Source organism: Pseudorca crassidens, chromosome 9, assembly GCF_039906515.1.
Source record: "Pseudorca crassidens isolate mPseCra1 chromosome 9, mPseCra1.hap1, whole genome shotgun sequence".
NCBI classification, from domain to species: Eukaryota; Metazoa; Chordata; class Mammalia; order Artiodactyla; family Delphinidae; genus Pseudorca; species Pseudorca crassidens.
This window is the reverse complement of record NC_090304.1, coordinates 8,865,683-8,886,407: the sequence shown is the minus strand read 5'-3', so window position 1 is coordinate 8,886,407 and position 20,725 is coordinate 8,865,683. Positions and strand designations below refer to the sequence as shown.

The following is a 20,725-nucleotide window of genomic DNA, read 5'->3' as shown; positions in this document are numbered from 1 at the left end:
GCCTGCCGATGCAGGGGACGCGGGTTCGTGCCCTGGTCCGGGAAGATCCCACATGTCGCAGAGCGGCTGGGCCCATGAGCCATGGCCTCTGAGCCTGCGCGTCCGAAGCCTGTGCTCCGCAACAGGAGAGGCCACAACAGTGAGAGGCCCCCGTACAGCAAAAAAAAAAGTTGTCTCTATAATACATACACATTGCTGTACAGATCTGTAATTTGTTTCCCGTGCTGGAAAATATTCCATTATGTGAATAGACCACATTTTATTGATATGGTGATAAAACCACTTGGTTTTGTTCTGTTTTGTTTTCTAATTTGGATTTAGAAAACTATTGAAAAGAACCCAAATTGTATCCTGGTGTATGCATGCAAGAGAGTCTATAGGATTTAATAGCTAAGAAGGTATGAAAATGTTCCACTTTACAATAGAACACTAAAACGTTTTCCCAATTGGTGGTACCAATTTCACTTCCACCAGCAATGTGTAAGAATTCTTGTTGATTACATCTTCACCAACACTTAGTACTATCTTACTTAATTTTTCCAGGTGAGTGGATGTAAAATAGTACTTCACTGAAGTTTTAATTTGCATTTAACTGATCGCTAATAAGATTGAGACCTTTACATGTATTTATTAGTCATTTAGACTTCCTCTTTTAAAAAGTGCCTGTTCGTGCCTTTTGCCCATTTTTCTTTGGAGTTGCTTTCTTACTGATTTGTAGGAACTGTTTATATATCCTCGATACTCATCTTTAGTCGGTTGTATTTGTTTACACGTATTTTCTTCCAGTTCCTGGCTTCTCTCTTCACTCTCTTTATGAAGTCTTTCAATGAAGAGAAATTATGGACTTCAAAGAAGTAGAATTTACCAATTCTTTCTTTTGTGGTCAGCTCTCTGTGTCTTTTTTTTTTTTTTTTTTTTTTTTATTTAGACTGCACCGGGTCTTAGTTGCAGCACATGGGATCTTCACTGCGGCATGTTTTAGTTTCTTTATGCAGGATTTTTAGTTGTGGCACATGGGCTTAGTTGCTCCGTGGCATGTGGGATCTTCCCGGACCAGGGATCGAACCCGTGTCCCCTGAATTGGCAGGCGGATTCCCAACCATTGCGCCACCAGGGAAATCCCAGCTCTCTGTGTCTTTTCATGAAGTCCTTCCTTGCCCTGCAGTCAGAAAAATATTCTCCTGTATTTTCTTTTCTTTTTCTTTTTTTTTTTTTTTTGCGGTACGCGGGCCTCTCACTGCCGCGGCCTCTCCCGTTGCGGAGCACAGGCTCCGGACGCGCAGGCTCAGCGGCCATGGCTCACGGGCGCAGCCGCTCCGCGGCATGTGAGACCCTCCCGGACCGGGTCACGAACCCGCGTCCCCCGCATCAGCAGGCGGACTCCCAACCACTGCGCCACCAGGGAAGCGCCTCCTGTATTTTCTTGTAAAAGTTTTTAAATGTTGTCTTTTCCGTTTAATCAACCTGGAGTTGATTTTTGTGTATGTGTGAGGCAGAGATCCAATCTGATTTTTCCCTATATGAATAATCATTTATCTCAGCATCACTTACTGACAGTTTCTCCTTCCCCCGCTCCGTGATGAGCAAGACCACCTCTGTCACGTGTCAGGTTTTCATGGACGAGCAGAACGTTGCTGGCTCTATTCCACCCCACTGGCAAATGTGTCTGTCTTTGTGCTACTATCATACAATCTTTATTACTATACCTTTATGACAAATCTTAATATACGGATATCTTCAGATTCCCCCTCCTTATTCTTCCTCAGGAGTTTCTTGACTCTTCTTGAGCTTTTTCCCTTCCATAAACATTTCAGAATTAGCTTGTCAAGGTGCTCAAAATACTCTGTTGGCATCTTGATTGACATTACACTGAATCCATAAATCAATTTGGCAATTTTGACATCTTTACAAAATTGAGTCTTCGATCTATTACGTATCATGTCTCTCTATTTGTTAGGACTTCTTTAATGTATTTCAATGGAATTTTATAATATTCTTCATACAGATCTGATCTTAGGTGTGTATTACATTTTTCTCTCTATTCATTTGGAAGTTTACACTCTATTTTTTTATTTATTGCCCTTGAAATTTTAACATTCATGCTCAAAGTCTAAAAGTAATATCCTAAACACCCCTCTGAAACAATGTGAGGGCCTTGGAATGCTCTCACTCCAATCTGCCCCTTCCACGCTATTTTAGTTCTGCCCTTTTTTTAACCCCAAATTCACATTATTATTATTATTATTACCATTATTATATTATACAGACATTTGCTTAGATTTGCCCGGTGGGTCCGTCTGAGGTCATCTTTCTTCTTCCTAAAATATAGCCCTTTGAAATTCCTGTAGTGAACATCTGTGGGTGATTAACTCCTGGCTCTCATGAGGTTCCTGGCATCGTGTGAAGGAGCTGAGGTGGAGCAGTGAGCGCCACAGGGCTGTTCAGGCAGCCAGGCTGGGCAGGAGGGCTGGGGGGGGATGGGCTCCTACTTCTGGAAGGGCCCAGAGGGAGCTCCAGGTACCTCTCTGAGGGGCTCCTCCATGGCAGAGAGCGCTGGAACACTTTCTACTACTTGATAGAAATAGTGCACACTGTTTCTACCAAGGCTCCCACTCCTAAGACTAGAACTGCCCAGAGCTAGAGCGAGTCCATGACAGCCCCCATAGCTTGCCTGGGACCTGTCAACCTTGTTCCTCACCCCTGCCCCCAACTGCAGTAGCTCCCACCACCCCTGCCATTCAGGGTACTGTAGTAGGACGGTGCCCACAGGAGCAGACTGTGCTCCCGCACTTCCAGGCCATTAAGCCATACATCTCTCCCCAGGTGAATAGTATAGGAGATCAAAAGCTGTGCACTGATTGAGCTGTGGTTTTGGATTTGGGTTTTTCGTTCGGTTGATGTTGGTTTTGGTTTGGTTTGGGTATTTTCACTTTTTATTACGAAAATGTTCACACACAAATAAAAATAGAGGGAACAGAATAATGGGCCCCCATTTACCTTTCACCCAGCTTCTCCAGTCATCAGGACATGGCCAGTCTTGGTTCGTCTATATCCCCACCCGCTTCCTCTACACCCAGATTATTTTGGAGCACATGGCAGGTGCCTTAGTCTTTCATCTGTAAATATTTCACTACATATTGCTAAAGGATACAAAATAAAGATGAACACAATATCATTAGCACATTTTAAAACATTCTAGCAGTTCCATGTCCTCAAATAGGCAATCAACATTCACGTCTCCCTGACTGTTTGTACGTTGTTTAACTCTTTTTTTTTTGGAACCAAAATCCAAATAAAACCGTAAGTTAGGGACTTCCCTGGTGGCGCAGTGGTTGGGAGCCCGCCTGCCAATGCAGGGGGCGCGGGTTTGAGCCCTGGTCCCGGAGGATACCACGTGCCGCGGAGCAGCTGGGCCCGTGTGCCACAACAACTGAGACTGTGCTCTGAGAGGTCTGCGCACCGCAACGAAGAGTAGCACCCGCTCTCCGCAACTAGAGAAAGCCCATATGCAGCAATGAAGACCCAACACAGCCAATAAATAAATCAATTGAGAAAATTTTTAAAAACCCCATAAGTTAGAACTCGTTGATGTGCCTCGTACTTTCTTTAACTAAAGCAGGAGTCAGCAAGCTACCCATAAACTACCACCCACTGCCCGTTTTTGTGTGGCCTAAGTGCTAAGATTGGTTTTATACATTGTTAAATGGTTTCGAAAATAAAAGAATATTTGCGTCATGTGAAAATTATATGAAATTCAACTTTCAGCATCCATAAAGTTTTATTTGAACATAGCCATGCCCATCGTTTACATATTGTCGATGCAAATTTCCCACTACAAGGTCAGGGTCGCATAGTTGCTGTGGCATCTGAGACTTCATGGCCTTCAAAGCCTAAAATATTTACTCTCTGGCCCTTTACAGAAAAAGTTTGCCAACCTCTGATCTTATGGGTTTCTCCTCCACCTTTTTTTTCCCTTTTAATTTTTTAATTGAAGAAACTGGGTCATTGGTCCTGTAAAGTCTCCCAGCATCTGAATTTTGCTGCTATTGTTCGAGATGATCATTTGTGCCCTGTATCCCTGTACGCTGGTGGTTAAGTCTAGAGGTTCAATCACATTTAGGTCAGATGGCTTTTTCTTCAAGAGGATGTCATTAGTGACGATGTGTTCTACCATCAGGAAGTAAATATGTCTGCTTCTCTTTCTTTGTGTGATGTCAACAACCATTGATGATCAGTGCTAAACAGGGTTGAGTTTCAGTAACCAAAAGTGATTGGAAAGTGATAGGAACTGCCTGGGATATTATGGGGTCTTCAACCCATCAGAGAAGAGAGAGTCAACATATATGCGCAAAAGCAGTGGTTGGAAAAAAATCAAGCTACTTCAGGTTTTGAGTTGAGATTCCGTAATAAATATATGATCCGCGGGGGAGGGAAGAAGTTCAGTAGGATATACATCAAAGTAACAAGAAGTGTTGTGTTAGCTTACTGAGGTTATGGGTGATGCTTGTTCTTTGCCCGATTTTATATTTCTAATCAAATGGTTCTATCTCTTTGGGGGGAAAAGATAAATAAAAAGAAGCTGGCTTTGTCCTATTGGTTCTCCCCTCCAAGTGTATGTCTTCTCTCTCCAATTAGACTGGAAGCTCCCTGAGAGCAAGATTGATTGTTGATCCCTTTAACGGCCACAGCACCCAGTTATGAAAAATTGTTGCAGCCACTAAAACTCACTTACAGGGCAGAATAGCACCAAAAGAAATTGAAGCTGTTTTCTCAAGAGTATATGAACATGCTTTTAGGCAGTAGCATCCATTCCTTCAAAAACACTGACTGGACATCCCTGGTGTCCGGGCTCCATCCAGACTGATTCCTGTGCGCCCACCTCCTCCAAAATGGTCTTGGCTGAAATTAGCCAGCTTGCCACCGCCCCAGATTATACGTAAATCTTCTCTGTTTTTCCAGAATCTTCCCAATCTTTTTTTTTTTTTTTTTTTTTTTTTTTTGCGGTACATGGGCCTCTCACTGTTGTGGCCTCTCCCGTTGCGGAGCACAGGCTCCGGATGTGCAGGCTCAGCGGCCATGGCTCACGGGCCCAGCCGCTCCGCGGCATGTGGGATCTTCCCGGACCGGGGCATGAACCCATGTCCCCTGCATCGGCAGACGGACTCTCAACCACTGCGCCACCAGGGAAGCCCTTCCCAATCATTTGATTCAAGATGTTGGAGTCACTTTTGGGGGCCCTTTCTCCTTGTCTCCCTTATCCAGGCTGCTGTTGGGTTCTGTCAATTCTTCTTGCCTAGTATTTCTCCTAATTATCCTACCCTCTGTTCCAGGATGATGCAAAACTGGTCCCGAGAGAAAGAGGATCCATGAGAGTTTCCAGATAGAAGGAATCAGATAGAAGAAAGGGGTGGAGGTGTAGACCAAAGTAGGTTAATCTATGCATTAGTCCCTCCCTAGGCCCGGAGAGTTACACCCATTCAGGAGCAGGGACTGTGAAAGAGGCTGCTGGACCATAGAAAGGGGGAGAGTGGGGCACCTTGAGATCCCTGAAAGTGGATTATGTTTCCCAGGCTATTAACTGGTAATTGACAGATATCAATAAAATTGCCTCAATTACGATCTGTGGCCAGCTACAGGAGTATATGGACAATTTTGTGCTTGGGCCACAATTCCACACCTGCTGGGGGAGACACAGAGAAGGAGGCAGAGACAGGACAGGAGCCATAAACCATCACCTCTTACAGTCATTCAGTCTTTAAATAGATTTTGAGCACTTCCTCTGTGTCAGGCATTTGCTTGGTACTGAGAGTGTAAGAATAACTCTCCCTCATGGAACTTATAGGTGGGGAGTAGGGGGAATGGGAGACAAACATTAAACAATTCTTTTTTTAAATATTTATTTATTTATTTGGCTGCGCCAGGTCTTCGTTGCAGCATGTGGGATGTTTTGTTTTGTTTTTTAGTTGTGGTATGCGGGATCTAGTTCCCTGACCAGGGATCGAACCTGGGCCCCCGGCATTGGGAACGCGGAGTCTTGACCACTGGACCACCAGGGAAGTTCCAAACAATTCTTCAGTATATAATGACAAGTTATGTTAAGTGCTCTGAGGAAAAAGCACAGGGTGGAGGGAATTGGGAGGATGGGGTGGGAGGGTGCCCGTCTGGGGCAGGGGAAACCCACCTGCCAGTGTCAGGGTCACCATCAGCCCTTTCCTGGAGCTCTCCCACAAGTCCCCCCCTCACTCTGGCTCAGGAAGAGGAATTTACCCCCCTGTGTCCACCCCAAGACAGAACAACAGACACTAAGACCCTCTCTTATGCTGGAGCCTCTTAGATCAGATTCAACAAGTTCTGGACATGTGCTTTAAGCCAACCAGGTCCCTCCCAGTTGTCGAAAGCTGGGGTCACCTGAAAAGAGAAATGAAATGCACCATCCCCCTTCCTTCTGCTGCCTTCCCACTGCAGGTCCTCAGCATCCCCCTCTCCCGACTGCTGCAATACCTTGGAGTTTCAAAAAGAGAACAGTTATAACTACTCTTCTGTTATGGGCTGAACTGTGTTCCCCACCCCCAAGTCATACGTTGAGTCTTAACCCCCAGTACATAGGATGTGACTGTATTTGGAGGTAAGGCCTTTAAAAAGATGATTAAGGTAAAATGAGGTCAAGTAGGTGGACCCTAATCCAATATGACCAGTCTCCCTACAAGAAGAAATTAGGACACAAAATCGGCAAGCCAAGGAGAGAGGCCCCAGAAGAAAACAACCCTGCTGACATCCTGATCTGGGCTTCTAGCCTCCAGAACTGTGAGAAAATAAACTCCTGTTGTTTCAGCCACCCAGTCCCTGGTATTTCGCTATGGTGGCCCTGGCTCCTCAATTCACAGAAGAGGCGCTGAGTCTGGGATGGGAGTGGGGGAGGGGCACCATTGGGGCGCTACCAGGCTGGGACCAGGACCCAGATCTGACTCCCAGCGGCAAGGCCAGCCTTGTCCCTGCCCAAATGGTTTCTCCACCTTTCCTTTCTCCTCCTTCCTCAATGCACCTCTGATCAAATTTCCCGCACGAAACACCTTCAGCCACGCAGCTCCACCTACCCAGCAGGATCTGAACAAACACCTTGGCTCTGCGTCCCAAGCCCTGCCGGTTTGGACCTAAGTCAGTGCTTCTCAAACATGAACATGCATCAGAATCACCGGGAGAGCACGCTAAAACGCTGATTCCTGGGCGCTGCCCCCCAGTAGTTCTGGGGTGGGGCCCTTGCATTTCTAACAAGCTTCCAGGCAGCCCTTCAGTAGCACAGCTAACACACGTCTTTCCGCAGCACTGCCCAAGCACTCGCCCCACCATCAGAGCAGCTGCTTACTTTTCCCTCACCACCCCGTGCCCTTGAGCCTTTGCCCAGCCTGGCCCTGCCAGCAATTCCCTGCTGCCACGTCTGACGCTGTGGTCAGATCCTGGGGCCTCCCAACTCATGATAAAGTTGAGAGGTTGTGCTGCTTTTTAAAGGGAAAGGCTTATTGGAATTTGAACCAGAACCGGAATGATTCCAGTTCAGAGGATCATAGGGGAGCTTGAAAAAAACAAAAAGACAGAAACCTAGACCCACCCCCAGATACAGACCTCCCTTTGAGACAGGAGACACGCTACTGTGATCACCCTTTCTACATACAGATAATCGAAGGGAACCCCAGAGAGGGTCAGTGACTTGTTCCAGGGCACACAGCACGTTAGAGCAGAAGCTGAGCAAGGACCCAGGTCTCCTTCGGTGCAGCTGTGTGCTCCCCGCTGCCCACCACTCCCTTTTCTGAGCTTAAGACGGTCTTCTCTCTCCCTGCCTTTTCTCACCTTTCCCCATCGCACTTTCTTGTGACCCCGTCTGGGCCCTGGCATTTCCACCCAGTGCTGAAATGGAGCCCCCAAAGGACTGTAAAATTTGCCAAAGGGAGAAGAGTGGGGAAAGGGGTGGGGAAATGAGGGAGAGAGATGGAAACCTTCGTGGGGAGGGGAGGGGAAGCCACTCATTTGGTGTCCAGGAAGCTGGGGGCGGAGCTTCTCCTGGGACCTGCCCCCGTGTACCATCACCCCTGCCTCTGACCCCTGGAGGGCTCAGGCTGCAGCCCGGGAAATCACAAACCCCGCTGGCCCCAAAGGAGCCAGCCTCTGGCTTCCCTCTGCGACGGGCTCTGTGCTTCAGACCCTGAGGGTTAGTTAGTACAAGCTACGCGCCCTTCAACACGGATCTCTTCTGACACCCAGTCCAGCCGGTGGGGCTGGAGCTGGTGTGGGGCGCTGGACAGCTGCCCTCCCAGACCTGCTCCAAGCACCATTAGGAAGGACCCTGCCAGGTGCAGGTGAGACTGACAGCTGGGAGAGCTGCCCCAGGCATTTAGGACCTGGCTGGGAAAGGTGAGTCAGTCCAGTGGGGGCAGGGCTCCTGGAATCAGGACCTGCAGCCCAAGTTGGAGGCCCCCCCTCCACCATGTCGCCTGGAGAAAAACTGGACCCGCTTCCTGACACTTTCATCCTGCAGCCGCCAGTCTTCCACCCGGTGAGCAGCCGCTCGGGTCCAGAACCTCCTGGGTCTCAGGGCTCCCCCTTCCAGCTGGGCCCCGTATCCCAGGTTGGGGGCTGGAGAGGCCCTCAGTCATAGGTCCTGTTTCCCTGGCCCCTGCCCATGGGCTCTGGAAGGCCACCCTGAGCTTAGCAAAGTGGCTGACAGCTCATTCCCACTCGCGTGTCCATGACTGCTGGGTTCACAGGGTCCTTGCATTTTAAAAGTAGTAGGGCCTGGAGACAGAGTGGTGTCCCCTACTGTACGATGGGTGGCTAGGAGGGTCTGGGGGAGTGCGTAGTATCATCGGGGGAACATCGATCACTAGGAAGGGCAGGCTCATCTCCAGCCTGGGAGTCAGGTCGGAACCTCCAAGTGAGAGATGGTGTCGGGATTTCCTCGATTCCTCCTTCAGCCCAGTGCCCTGCATATTTCCTGAAGCCCGACAGTGCTTTACAGAAGGCTGAACTCCCAGCAGACTCCACCCTCCCACTAACGAACACTAATTATCACTTTCCCTTTACTTGGTCCTCGCCTCCCAGGAGAACTGCTTTGGCTCAGTTAATTACAGGCCAGGCCCAGAGCCTGGGAAGCAGGAGGGACTGACACGCTGAGCCTGGCTAAGCTGTGGGTGCTCTGACAGCCCGAGGTCTCCCACACTTGCCCAGGTGCCTGAGTGGTGGGATGAAGCAGCCGCCCAGGTTACAGTGGCTCCTTGCTTTGCAAGCTGCGAAATCCCACCTGGAGGGCAACGCGGTTGGATCTCAGCTCTTTCTGGGCAGTTCAGGCTTCTGAAGGCTGCTGGGAGTTGGAGAACACCACACGAGGCCCTGTCTCGAGATACTGCCCAATGAGTACCTGCTGCATGTTCACATTTATTCTGCACACACCTGCTCAGAGCCCACTCTGTGCCAGGCCAGGCACTGAGCCTGGAGAAGCGAAAGACAGGGCTTCGGCTCTGAAGGGCTTGTGCCTTCCAGCATGAACAACCGGCCACACGGCTCCCTCGAAGCCAGACGGCCAAGGGCCAAACTAGCCGTGCCAGGGGAGAGCACGGCGAGGGAAGGAATAATTCAGGCACCAGAATGGACGATGCTTGGAGAAGGTGTCAGAGCCTGGAAAGTCAAGTCAGATTTCACAGGGTAGAAGGAGAGCAGAGGAAACACCCCAGCAAGGGTCAGGAGTGGTCAAAGCGTGCGCTGTATTTTAGGAATGCCAGGGGAAAGGTGAGCTGGGAAGGTAGGCTGGGGTCATTATCAGGTATCTTTCCAGGTGTCCATATTAGGGTCTGCGCTCAGATCCCAATTTGTCCACCCTTCTGCCTCCCACTTCCCAGGTTCTGGCCAGTAAACAGTCCCTGGGAAGCCTCGACACCAGGCTTCTGGAGGCCAGGGTGGCAACCGGGGAACAGTAAGCCTCACTGGGGGCACTACTGTGCCCTAGGAGCTGGGGTAAGGGGCCGGACTGGTGCCCCAAGGGGGCAGTGGGGCTGAATCTGGTTTGCCCGTGAGTGTGGCTTTGATGTGTGAGGGTCCAGGAAAGGGGAGAAGATGGAAGAGAACACTTCAGAGAAAACTAATTTTTCCCCATTAGGACATTTTCTGTTTGGGGTGGGAGCGCTGAGTCTTCTTGTTCCTCTTTCCTCCCCACCGCACCCCCCGACCCAGGGGTCCCTAGGCCCTTTCTTCAGCCCTGTATGGATGGGTTTATCCCCTCGTTCAGGTGGTTCCTTACGTCGCGACGATTTTTGGTGGCCTGCGAGCAGGCAAGATGGTGGTGCTCCAGGGAGCGGTTCCTCTAAATGCACGCAGGTAAGGGAAGCGCCCGGCAGGGCTCCCTCTCCACCTTCAGGGTCTCCGGGAGTCTCTGGCCGCAGGTGCCCTTTGGGGGCCTCATCTCCCCTAGGTTCCAGGTGGACTTCCAGTGCGGCTGCAGCCTGCACCCCCGGCCAGATATCGCCATCCACTTCAACCCTCGCTTCCACACCACCAAGCCGCACGTCATCTGCAACACCCTGCGCGGCGGGCGCTGGCAAGCCGAGGCCCGGTGGCCCCATCTGGCCCTGCGGAAAGGAGCGAGCTTCCTCATCCTCTTTCTCTTTGGAAATGAGGAGATGAAGGTGAACGGAAGGGGAGATCAGGGAGTCTAGAACTTGTGTCCCTCTGCTTCTCTTTCCTTCAGCCAAGTTCCCCATGTCACTGCGTTAAGCGGTATGTGGGGGGATGGCGCTCAGAGTCCAGTACCCAGAGGACCAAGGAGCTGCCAAGCCCAGTCCCAAGCTGCCCTGGGCCCACTTGGCCCGATACAGATGGCAGCATTCAGCGGGCCCTATGGTGCCGGCCCTGCAGAGGGTGCCACTGCCACCGTCACAGGGAGCGTCTAGGGAGCGCCTGCAGTATGCCGGGCGCTGTTCTAATCCCTTAAATATTAGCTCACTGCATCCTCACAGCAGTCCATGAGGAGGGAACCGTCATTCTCCCCGTCTCACGGAAGAGGGGGAAGGGACAGGGAGAGTGAAGCCTCAGGGCTTCCACCGCTGATGTGAACTCCTGCCAGGAAGATCTTCAGACTTCTCCAGGGGAGAGGGAGCTGGTGGGAGCCAGCAGTGGAGGGGGGCACCTGTGGGACAGGGGTCACACAGCCTCCGGAGGCTCCTCACCTGTGGATGGTGGGGAGGGCTCGGGGGCTGCTGCTCCAGCTGCTGGTGGGTCAGCTGAGAGGCGAAATGGGGCCAGCATGGGGTATCAGGGGCCCAGAGGGGCGTTGAAGTTGCCAGCTCCCCAAGCCTCGGGCACCTGGTCTGTAAAACATGCCTGCCTTGTAGAGTTGGTGTGAAGTTAAATGAGGAAAATTCCAGAAAGGATGTTCATGATGCCTGGCACGTTAGTGTGAACTCAGGACCATCAGCTGCTGCTGAGCCAGCCTAGTCTGTCTGTCTCTCTAGGTGAGTGTAAATGGACAACACTTTCTCCATTACCGCTACCAGCTCCCGCTGTCTCGTGTAGACACCTTGGGCATATATGGAGATATCCTGGTGACGGCCGTTGGATTCCTGAACATCAGCGTAAGTTCCCTTGGGGCCAAGTCCTGGGTGGCAGCAGCCTCTGACTTCCCCTGATGCCTGGACAGGCCCAGGACCCCCTCCCGCCCCAGACAAGCCCTGTCACACCAATTATAGCCAAGGTGGAGGGCATCCATCCAGGTGTTGGACATGAGGAGGGGTGAGGTGACCACAGAAGGTGGGTCCAAGAGCCTCGGGCAGAATCCTAGCCTGGGCATGGGGTCTGGTCAATGAGGAGCAGTGGCCAGAGGCGGATGACTTGGAGTCTTGGACCTGTGGGGTATCATTCCCAGCTGAGGAGCTGATTAAAAATGCAGATTTCTGAGACCCGCCATCAGAGATTCTGATTCAGTAAGTCGGAGGTGGGGCCCGGGAATCAGCGTGTTCCAAATGCCGGGTTGGAGAAGCCCCGGCGAGGCCTCGGGGAGAGGAGGAGCTCTCAAGGCCAAAGCTGGCCTCTGCCCCTCCCAGGCACTGGAGGGCAGGTGGGAGCGAAATCAATCAAGCTCTGGGGCTTGCAGTGGTCCCGAATCTGGCCTGCTGCTTTTTCTCTCTCCTCACAGCCATTTGTGGAGGGCGGTAGCGAGTATCCGGTTGGACACGTGAGTCTCCTGCGAGCAGGGTTGGCCCTCGCGGTCCCAGCCACGCCAGCTGAGCCACTGACTCTCCCTCCTCCCCCAGCGGGACCCGCCCCTCGCCGGGCTGCTGCTCATTTTGCACAAGGCCCATCTGCCCCGTCCCTCACTGTGCGGTTGCCATGGAGACGGCTGGCCCCACCTCAGTCCCTGGGAGCCTGGATTTGCCTCTCCCAGCACCAGGGCCAGTTCGGGAGGATGGCTGGGGGTAGGCTGGCTTCCCGGAACGGGCAGGGCCCCAGTCTTCCTATCAGAAGATCCGTCTCAATTGGAGCTTTCAGTTCTTAACATCCCTGTGAGGTAGTGGGTTGGCCAGCAGGGCAGAAGGGGAGATGACGCACCCAGGGACTTGCTCAGAGCCACAGAGTGCGTGCATGACAGGACCTTCCCCCCACCCACGCCCACCCCCACCCCCCGTCCAGTTCTCCTGCATTATTCCAGAGCTGGTGTCCATCTGAATTCAAGAGGGCCCCACTGGGGTTCCAGTCATTTCCCTGTATTATCTGTGAGAGGGGCAAACCCCAAATATCCCCATTTTTAAAGAATAATATCGAGGGTCCCTTTCAATGAGCAAACACCATGTGGCCTCCATGTCCCCTTTTTCTCTCCTTGACAGCCTTTCCTGCTGAAGAGCCCCAGCCTGGTGAGTGACCTCCCCCTTCTCGGCCTGGCAGAGGGACAGTCCCTCACCTGCTCCATCAGGAGTGGGAGGGCACCCCCTCCCACTCATATCCCATATGCTGGTGGCATATGGCCTCAGCATCAGTGTCTCCCCTTCTTTATAGGAAACTGCAGGCTATGGGTGGGCCAGTCGACTTCAGGCTGAAACTCCAGCTTCATTTTACCTTTTCTCCATTTATTCTGCACACAATTATCTGATACTCTCCTGTGCTAGGCCCAGAGCCAGGCTCTAGGATGGAGGGACAAATCAGTCCCAGCCCCCCCCCCAGCTGCCCACAGGCTGGTAGGGGGGCAGACCAATGAATGAGCCGTTACAGTTTGGAGCACAGCATTAGGGGCTCCCAGCACGGGGGCTGGGCGGGTGGGGGGGAGGCCAGAGAGAGCCGAGTACTGGAGACAGGCCCACAGTAGGTGTTTAATAACTGAGCACAAGTGTCTCCTGGATGCAGGCCTAGAGGCAGAGATTAACCAGCCCCGGGGCTCCCTGGCCCCTGAGGGCAGCCCATGAAGCAGCTCCTAGGGGCAGTATCCCTCCCCGAGCCCCTCTGTGAGTCCCCCTCTCAGTCATCTCCCGTGTTCCCTCAGGAGGTGCCCTGCTCGCGTGCCCTTCCCCAGGGTCTCTGGCCCGGACAGGTCATCATAGTGAGGGGGCTGGTCTTGCCGGAGCCAAAGGAGTAAGTATGCAGAAGGAGGGGCAGGAGGGGCATCTCTGTGCCAGGCACAAGCTTGATAAACATCGCAGCTTTAACCCCCAGCACCACTGCTCAATCCCCATCCTCCAGATCAGGAAACGGAGGAGCAGAGAGCAGAAGTAAGTTGCCCAAGGTTGCAGGGCTTGTGAAAGTCTGATCTGGGGTCGGGTCCAGGGCTCTGGTGCCTTCGTGGCACCAGCAACTCCCACTCCGGGAGTATCTTCCCTGTCTGTGCATGTGGTCAGGCCAACCAGCCTCTCACCGCAGGTCCCAGCTGGAGCCTCAGGAAAGGCCCTTTAAAGGCACAGGCTGAGACCCAGAGAGAGGATGTGACCTCCCACAGTGCCCTGGTTTAGGAAACACAGCCAGGCGACCCCAGAGAAGAGGCCCAGTGCTGGGAGGTGGGGACTTGGAGGGACGCAGTAACCAAGTGGATGCTTCCTGACTTCTCCCATAGGGGGTGCTCATGCTTCATTTCCCAAACCTGCGGATTCCACGCCACTTAGACAAGTGTCTTTCTCGTTCCCTTTCTTTGTTTCTTTCCTTTACCTTCTTTCCTTTCCTTCTTCCCCTCCATCCTTCCTTCCCTCCTCCCTTCCTTCCTTCTGGAATTGCATTAGATTTCATGACTTTTCTGGGCCAGATTTCCTGGGTTTGACTTCTGCTGAGGACACTTAAAACCTGTGCAGGGCTTCCCTGGTGGCGCAGTGGTTGAGAGTCCGCCTGCCGATGCAGGGAACACGGGTTCGTGCCCCGGTCCGGGAAGATCCCACATGCTGCGGAGCGGCTGGGCCCGTGAGCCATGGCCGCTGGGCCTGTGTGTCCAGAGCCTGTGCTCCGCAACGGGAGAGACCACAACAGTGAGAGGCCCGCGTAGCGCAAAAAAAAAAAAAAAAAAAAAAAAATCTGTGGTCTTGGCCAGGTCACTACACCTCTCTTAGCCTGGAGTGCTGAGTTCCCCCATCAGAAAAAAAGGAGAAAGATAATCCCACTCTACAGGGAAAATGAAAAAGTTCCCAGTGAGGGAAAGAACCCCACTCCTCCCCAAGCTTGGAGCCAGGAGACTAGGTGCTTATCTTAGCTCAATTCACATGGTTATTATTAGTGACACAGCAAATGATTTTACTGCTGTCTCTCTCAAGGGCCATGATTCACGTGTCCTCAGAGGCCAGGCAGGTCACATAGTGAGGCACCAGGTTGGGAATGTGGTGAAGTGGAAAGAATATTTCCATAGATCTTCTGATGCCAGATCTTCTAATTATTTAAAAGAGAAGCTGAAAGCTATCTTTTATATAAACTTTCTCAATTTTTGAAAATGGTATTACTTTAAAGTTGAAGAATACCGTGGACCAGCCAGAACATTTCTACAGGTTAAGTCAGCCCTGGGCCACAGACATCAAGGCTTAGCACCGCCCCTGGCACTTAGCAAGCCTTCAGCCCCTTCTCCGGCCCCTTTCCGCAGTTTCACGCTCAGTCTGCTGGACGACGCCGCCCACGTTCCTGTGACGCTCAGGGCTTCCTTCGCCGACAGAACTCTGGCCTGGGTCTCCCGCTGGGGCCGGAAGAAACTGATCTTGGCCCCCTTCCTCTTCTACCCGCAGCGATTCTTCGAGGTGGGTCGGAGCCAATATGCCTGGTCCCTCTGGGGTGGAGTGCAGAGCCACATTCCCATCCGGGAGACTGGGGGTGTGTCGGGGGCGGGGCAGGGAAGCCAGTGCCCACTGGGGGAGAGGAGATCTGGGCTGGGGATCCCATGCCCAAAAACCCCTCTTTAATTAATCAGGGGGGGCCCTGGCCTCAGCATTATCAAAAAGCCCCCCTAATGACTCCAGTGTGCCGCTGAGGTTGAGACCACTCGTCCAGGGAGAGCAACGACCCCTTTTACAGATGGTGAAACTGAGGCCAAAGCCTGGGCAGATCCTTGTGGAAGGGCTGATGATGAGCTGGGCCCCTAGTCCTGGTCTTTTCCACCACTGGGTGCCCCATGGGTGCAATCTTTGTGTCCTTGCCAGGTGGGGCATCAGGCAGGCAAGGGAGGGTCTGGAAGCCTGCAGAGCCCCATGCCCTCCTTTCCCAGGTTCTGCTCCTATGCCAAGAGGGAGAGCTGAAGCTGGCGCTCAGTGGGCAGGGCGTGGGGACCACCAGCCTGGGCCAGCAGGCCCTGGAGCGGCTGCGGGAGCTGCGAATCAGTGGCAGCGTCCAGCTCTACTGCGTCCACTACTGAGGAGGGATCCAGAGAGCCCAGCCAGAGAAGAAGAGGGCCAGCCTATAGCCGGGGCCCCATCAGATGGCCCCACTCTCCTATCCTCATTAAAATCTCCACCTGCCAACAGGGTGTCAGGCCTGGCTCACTTCTGGAACCAGGAGCCTGAGTCTGCAGGTGCTTTGGACCCCACAGCAGCAAGGGGGCACAAGAGTGTGAAGGCTCCAGAGACTCTGCAGTTCCCTCCACCAGGAGCCTGGGATTTGTCTGTGCCTTCCTTCAGGGCCTAGACAAGGAGGCAGGCTTTGTAGCCCAATGAAGGTACTCCAAAATGCAGCGGCTTTAAACATTTAGATGTTTATTTCCTTCTCATCTAAACAGAAAAATCGTCCAGGTCAGTGGGGCAACTTTGCTCATTATGGACCTTCTGGGTCATCCTAGTCATCATGCCACCACCCCCCAGGGCATCAGCATCACCTGCATGGCAGAAGCTCAGTAGCCACCACATCTAGGTTTCAACCACTGAGAAGGCAAATAGAGAATACGGACAAGGCCCATCTGATGTCATAAGCCCGACCTGGGATTAGCACACGCTATCACTCACGTCTCATTGGCAAGTACTCAGTCACGCAGCCACGTTATCTGCAAGGGAGATATCTGCAAGGTCATCCCTCCACGGGAGGACCACGTGCCTGGCCATAGTTCTACTCCTGTGGTTCCCGGAATATCTGGTTTATTTATATTTTACCATCATATTTTGTGTTTTCTATTTACCATTGCTATTTTTCATCGTATTTTCAGCTTTCAGACTTGCTATTGGATTGATAAAGTCTTCTTTATCACCCTCCCCCGTTTTTTCCTTATGCTGATTTGGAAGTTGTAAATTCCATTTTATACTTCTAGTGGTTGTCCTTACTCTTTATTTTATTTTTTTAGTTAACACAATAAAATTGACTTTGGGGGGGTGGGTAAAATTCTGAGTCTTAACATATACGTAGATCTGTGTGGCCCCTACCACAATCAAGATATATGACAGCTCCATCATTCCAAAAAATGCCCTGGTGTTATTTCTGTGTATTTGCACCTCCTCCATCCGCTCCCTTAACACCCAGCAACTCCCTGATCTGCTCTCCATGACTCTATTTTGTGTTTTTGAGAATGTCATAAAAATGGAATCAGGTAGGATGTGACCTTTTGAAACTGATTTCTTTCAATCAGCATTACCCTTTGGAGATTAATCTAAGTGGCTGTATGTATCAGTGACTCATTCCTGTTTATTACTCAGTAGTATCCCGTCGTACCACAATTGACCCACTGAAGAACATTCGGGTGGTTTTCAGTTTTTGACAATTAATGCATAGAGCAGCTAAAATCATTTGTATACAAGTCTTTGTATGAATGTAACTTTTCATTTCTCTTGGGTTAATACCTACTAGTGAGATTGATGGATCATATGGTAAATGCATGTTTAACTTTATAAGAAACTGTCACAATTTTCCAGAGTAGTTTTGGGAATTTTGCTTTCCCACCAGCAATCTATGAGATTTCCAGTCGTTCTGTACGCTCATCAATGCTCATAATTGTCAGTATTTTTTATGTTAGCCATCTTCATCGGTGTGTAGAGGTATCTCATTGTGGCTTTAATTTGTATTTGCCTAGTGGCTAAAGATGTTGAGCATCTTTTTATGTGCTAATTTTCCATCTGTGTATTCTCTCTGGTGCAGTGCCTGTTCAGATCTTTTCTCCATTTTTAACTGAGTTGTTTGTTTTCTTATCACTGACTTTTAAGAGTTTCTTTATATAGGCTGGATAAATGTCCTTTGTTAAATATGTGGTTTGTAAGTAATTTCTCCCAGTCTTAGCTTATCTTTTCATTCTCTAAACAGTTTCTTTCACAGAGCAAAAGTTTTTAATTTTGATAAAGTCCAATTCATCAATTTTTTCTGGAATCGTATTTTTGGTGTCATATCTAAGAAGTTTTTGCCTAATGAAAATTTTCTCCTTTGTTTTCTTCTAAAAGTTTTATACTTCATAGTTCACATATAGATCTATGATCCATTTTAAATTAATTGTTAATTATGTTGTGCAGTTTAGGTTGAAGTTTTATGAGGTTTCTTTTGGTTTGGTTTGGTTTGGTTTTTGCATTTGGATGTCCAATTATTCCAGTAACATTTTTGAAAAGACTATCTATCCTTTGTTGAAGTGCTTTTGCAACTTTGTCAAAAATCAATTGGCCATATTTGGGCAAGCTTATTTTTGGACTCTATCCTGTTCCATTAATCTATGTGTCCATCTCTTGGCCAATACCACACTGTCTTGACTACTGCATCTTTGTAGTAAATCTTGATAATGGGTAATGTAATTCCTCCAACTTTATTCTTCTTCAAAATTATTTTGACTCTTCTTGATCCTTTGCCTTTTCTTATAAATTTTAGAAGCAGCTTGTCCATACCTACAAGATATCCTGCAGGGATTTTGAAGGGAATTGCATTAAAATTTATAAAGCAACTTGGGAAAAATTGACCTCTTTATTATGTTGAATCTTTCAATCCACTAACACAACAGGTCTTACCATTTACTTAGGTCTTTGATTTATTTCATCAGCATCTTCTAGTTTTTAGCATACAAATCCTATACATGTGTTGTTAGATTTATAGCTAAGTATTTCATCTTTTTAGGGTTATTGTAAGTGGTATTTTTTAACTTCAGTTTGCAATTGTTTATTATAATTATATAGAAATATGATTGATTTTCTATATATTGAAGTGTTTTTGTCTATTACACAGAATCTTTTACATAAATCTTTTACATGTTGTCTGTGAAAAGGGGCAATTTTACTTCTTCCTTTCCAATCTATAAGACTTTATTTTTCCTGTCTTATTATGCTGGCTAAGAATTCTAGTGCAATGTTGAGTAGGACGAATGAGAGTAGACTTCTTTGCCTTGTTCCCAATATTAGGGAGGAAGCCTTATAATATTAACTATAGATTTTTTGTAGATGCCCCTTATCAAGTTAAGGACATACCCTTATATTTTAGTTTACTGAGAGTTTTTATTATTATTACTATTATTATGAATTTATCACAAATTATTATGAATGGATGTTGAATCTTGTCAAAGGTTTTTTCTGCATCAAATGATATGAACATTTGTTTTTTATTCTTTAGGCTATAAATATGGTGTATTACATAATTGATAATCAAATATTCAACCAGACTTGCATTTCTGTGATAAACTCTACTTTGCCGTGGTGTATTATTCCTTTTGAAAATATAGACATACCTCATTTTACTGTGCTTCATCTTAATTGTGCTTCACAGATATTGCATCTTTTAACAAATTCGAGGTTTATGGCAACCCTGTGTCATGCAAGTCTATCAGTGCCATTTTTTCCAACAGCATAATTTTTTAATTAAGGTATGTATGTCGTTTTTTAGATAGAATGCTATTGTATGCTTAATAGACTACAGTACAGTGCAAACATAACTTTCATGTGCACTGGAATACCAAAAAATTCCTGTGACTCTCTTTATTGTGATATTCGCTTTATTGTGGTGATGTGGAACCAAACCCACAATATCTCTGAGGTAGGCCTGTAGCTGGATTTGATTTGCTAAAATATTTTTGAGGATTTTAACATCTGGTTTATGAAGGATAATGATCTCTAATATTACTTTCCTGCACTATCATTGTCTGTTTTTGGTATCAGGGTAATGCTGTCCCCTCCTCTATTTTCTGGAAGCGTTTGTAAAAATTGGGGATACTTCTTTAATCTTTCATAGAATTTGCCAGGGAAGCTATCTAGACCTGGATATTTCCATTTGGAAGATTTTTAATTAAAAATTCAATTCCTGTAATAGGACATAGAAATAGGCTACGTATCTATTTCATCTTGGGTTGGTTTTGGTAGTTCGTGTTTTTCAAGAAATTGGTCCAGTTAATCTTAGTCATCCAATGTATATATGTAGGCGGAGTGCATAATATTATTTTCTTATCGTTTTAATGTCTGGGGGATCTTTAGTGAAAGCCCTTTTTTCACTTATGATATTGGTATAATTTGAATCTTTTTCCCTTTTTTTAATTGACCTTTTCAGAAAAACAGCTTTGGCCCTATTGATTTCCTCTTCTGTTTTCGGTTTCCAGTTTTATAGATTTCCACTCTTATCTTTATTATTTCCTTCTTTCTGCTTGCTTTGGTTTATTTTGCTCTTTTTTTCTAATTTCTTCAGTTGGAAGCTCAGAATACTGATTTTAAACTTTTCTTCTTTTCTAGCACAAGCATTTAATACAATAAATTTCTTCTCGGCACTTTAGCTATAACACACAAATTTTTATATTTTGGGTTTACATTTTGTTCATTTTAAAATATTTGCTAATGTCCATTGAGACTTCCTCTTTGACCAATGGATTATTTAGAAGTATGTCATTTAATTCCAAGTGTTGTAGATCATTCTGATATCTTTCCGTTATTGAGCTGTAGTTTAACTCACACTTTGTATAATTTCAATTATTTAAAAATTTTAAATATTTTCTTATGATCCAGAATATAAGCTTTAGTGAATGTTCTGTGGACACTTGAAAAGAATGTGTACTCTGATGTTGAGTTGAGTGTTCAATAAATGTCAATTAGATCCAATTTGTTGATGGTGTTTTTCAGTTCTTCTGTATTATGGCTGGCTTTCTGGTCTACAGGTCCTGTCAGGTTTTCAGAGAGGAGTGTGAAAGTCTTCAGCTACAATTGCATATTTATCTATTTCTCCTTTCAGTTCTGTCTGGTTTTGCTTCCTTTATTTTGAAGCTCTATTGTTCAGTGCATATCAAAGTGTGTTTTAGATATGATACTGTTTCTCCAGGGAAGTGGAGACATTTTGTATATTAATCATGTAGAATAAAAAAAATACT

At 48.3% G+C, this 20,725-nt stretch overlaps 1 protein-coding gene across 2 annotated transcripts; it reads left to right on the top strand.

Moving 5' to 3' along the window:
- Positions 1-8,321: 8,321 nt before the first annotated feature.
- On the top strand, positions 8,322-20,072 carry LGALS12 (galectin 12). Of its 2 annotated transcripts, XM_067748654.1 has the most exons (9): positions 8,322-8,548; positions 10,274-10,362; positions 10,457-10,670; positions 11,496-11,615; positions 12,176-12,214; positions 12,864-12,890; positions 13,514-13,602; positions 15,083-15,233; positions 15,698-20,072. In XM_067748654.1, the coding sequence occupies exons 1-9, from the start codon at positions 8,480-8,482 to the stop codon at positions 15,842-15,844; spliced, it is 945 nt and encodes a 314-aa protein (XP_067604755.1). In that variant the 5' UTR covers positions 8,322-8,479; the 3' UTR covers positions 15,845-20,072. The 2 variants fall into 2 exon arrangements, with proteins under 2 accessions (XP_067604755.1, XP_067604756.1); XM_067748655.1 differs by lacking the exon at positions 12,864-12,890.
- Positions 20,073-20,725: the final 653 nt, after the last annotated feature.

What these genes read in the sequence shown, in the direction of transcription:
- LGALS12 (XM_067748654.1), top strand. Translation starts at nt 8,480, where the DNA reads ATGTCGCCTGGAGAAAAACTGGACCCGCTTCCTGACACTTTCATCCTG. An exon ending in TTGGAAATGAGGAGATGAAG is followed by an intron (nt 10,671 to 11,495) that starts GTGAACGGAAGG and finishes CTGTCTCTCTAG; the next exon opens with GTGAGTGTAAATGGACAACA. An exon ending in GCGAGTATCCGGTTGGACAC is followed by an intron (nt 12,215 to 12,863) that starts GTGAGTCTCCTG and finishes TCTCCTTGACAG; the next exon opens with CCTTTCCTGCTGAAGAGCCC.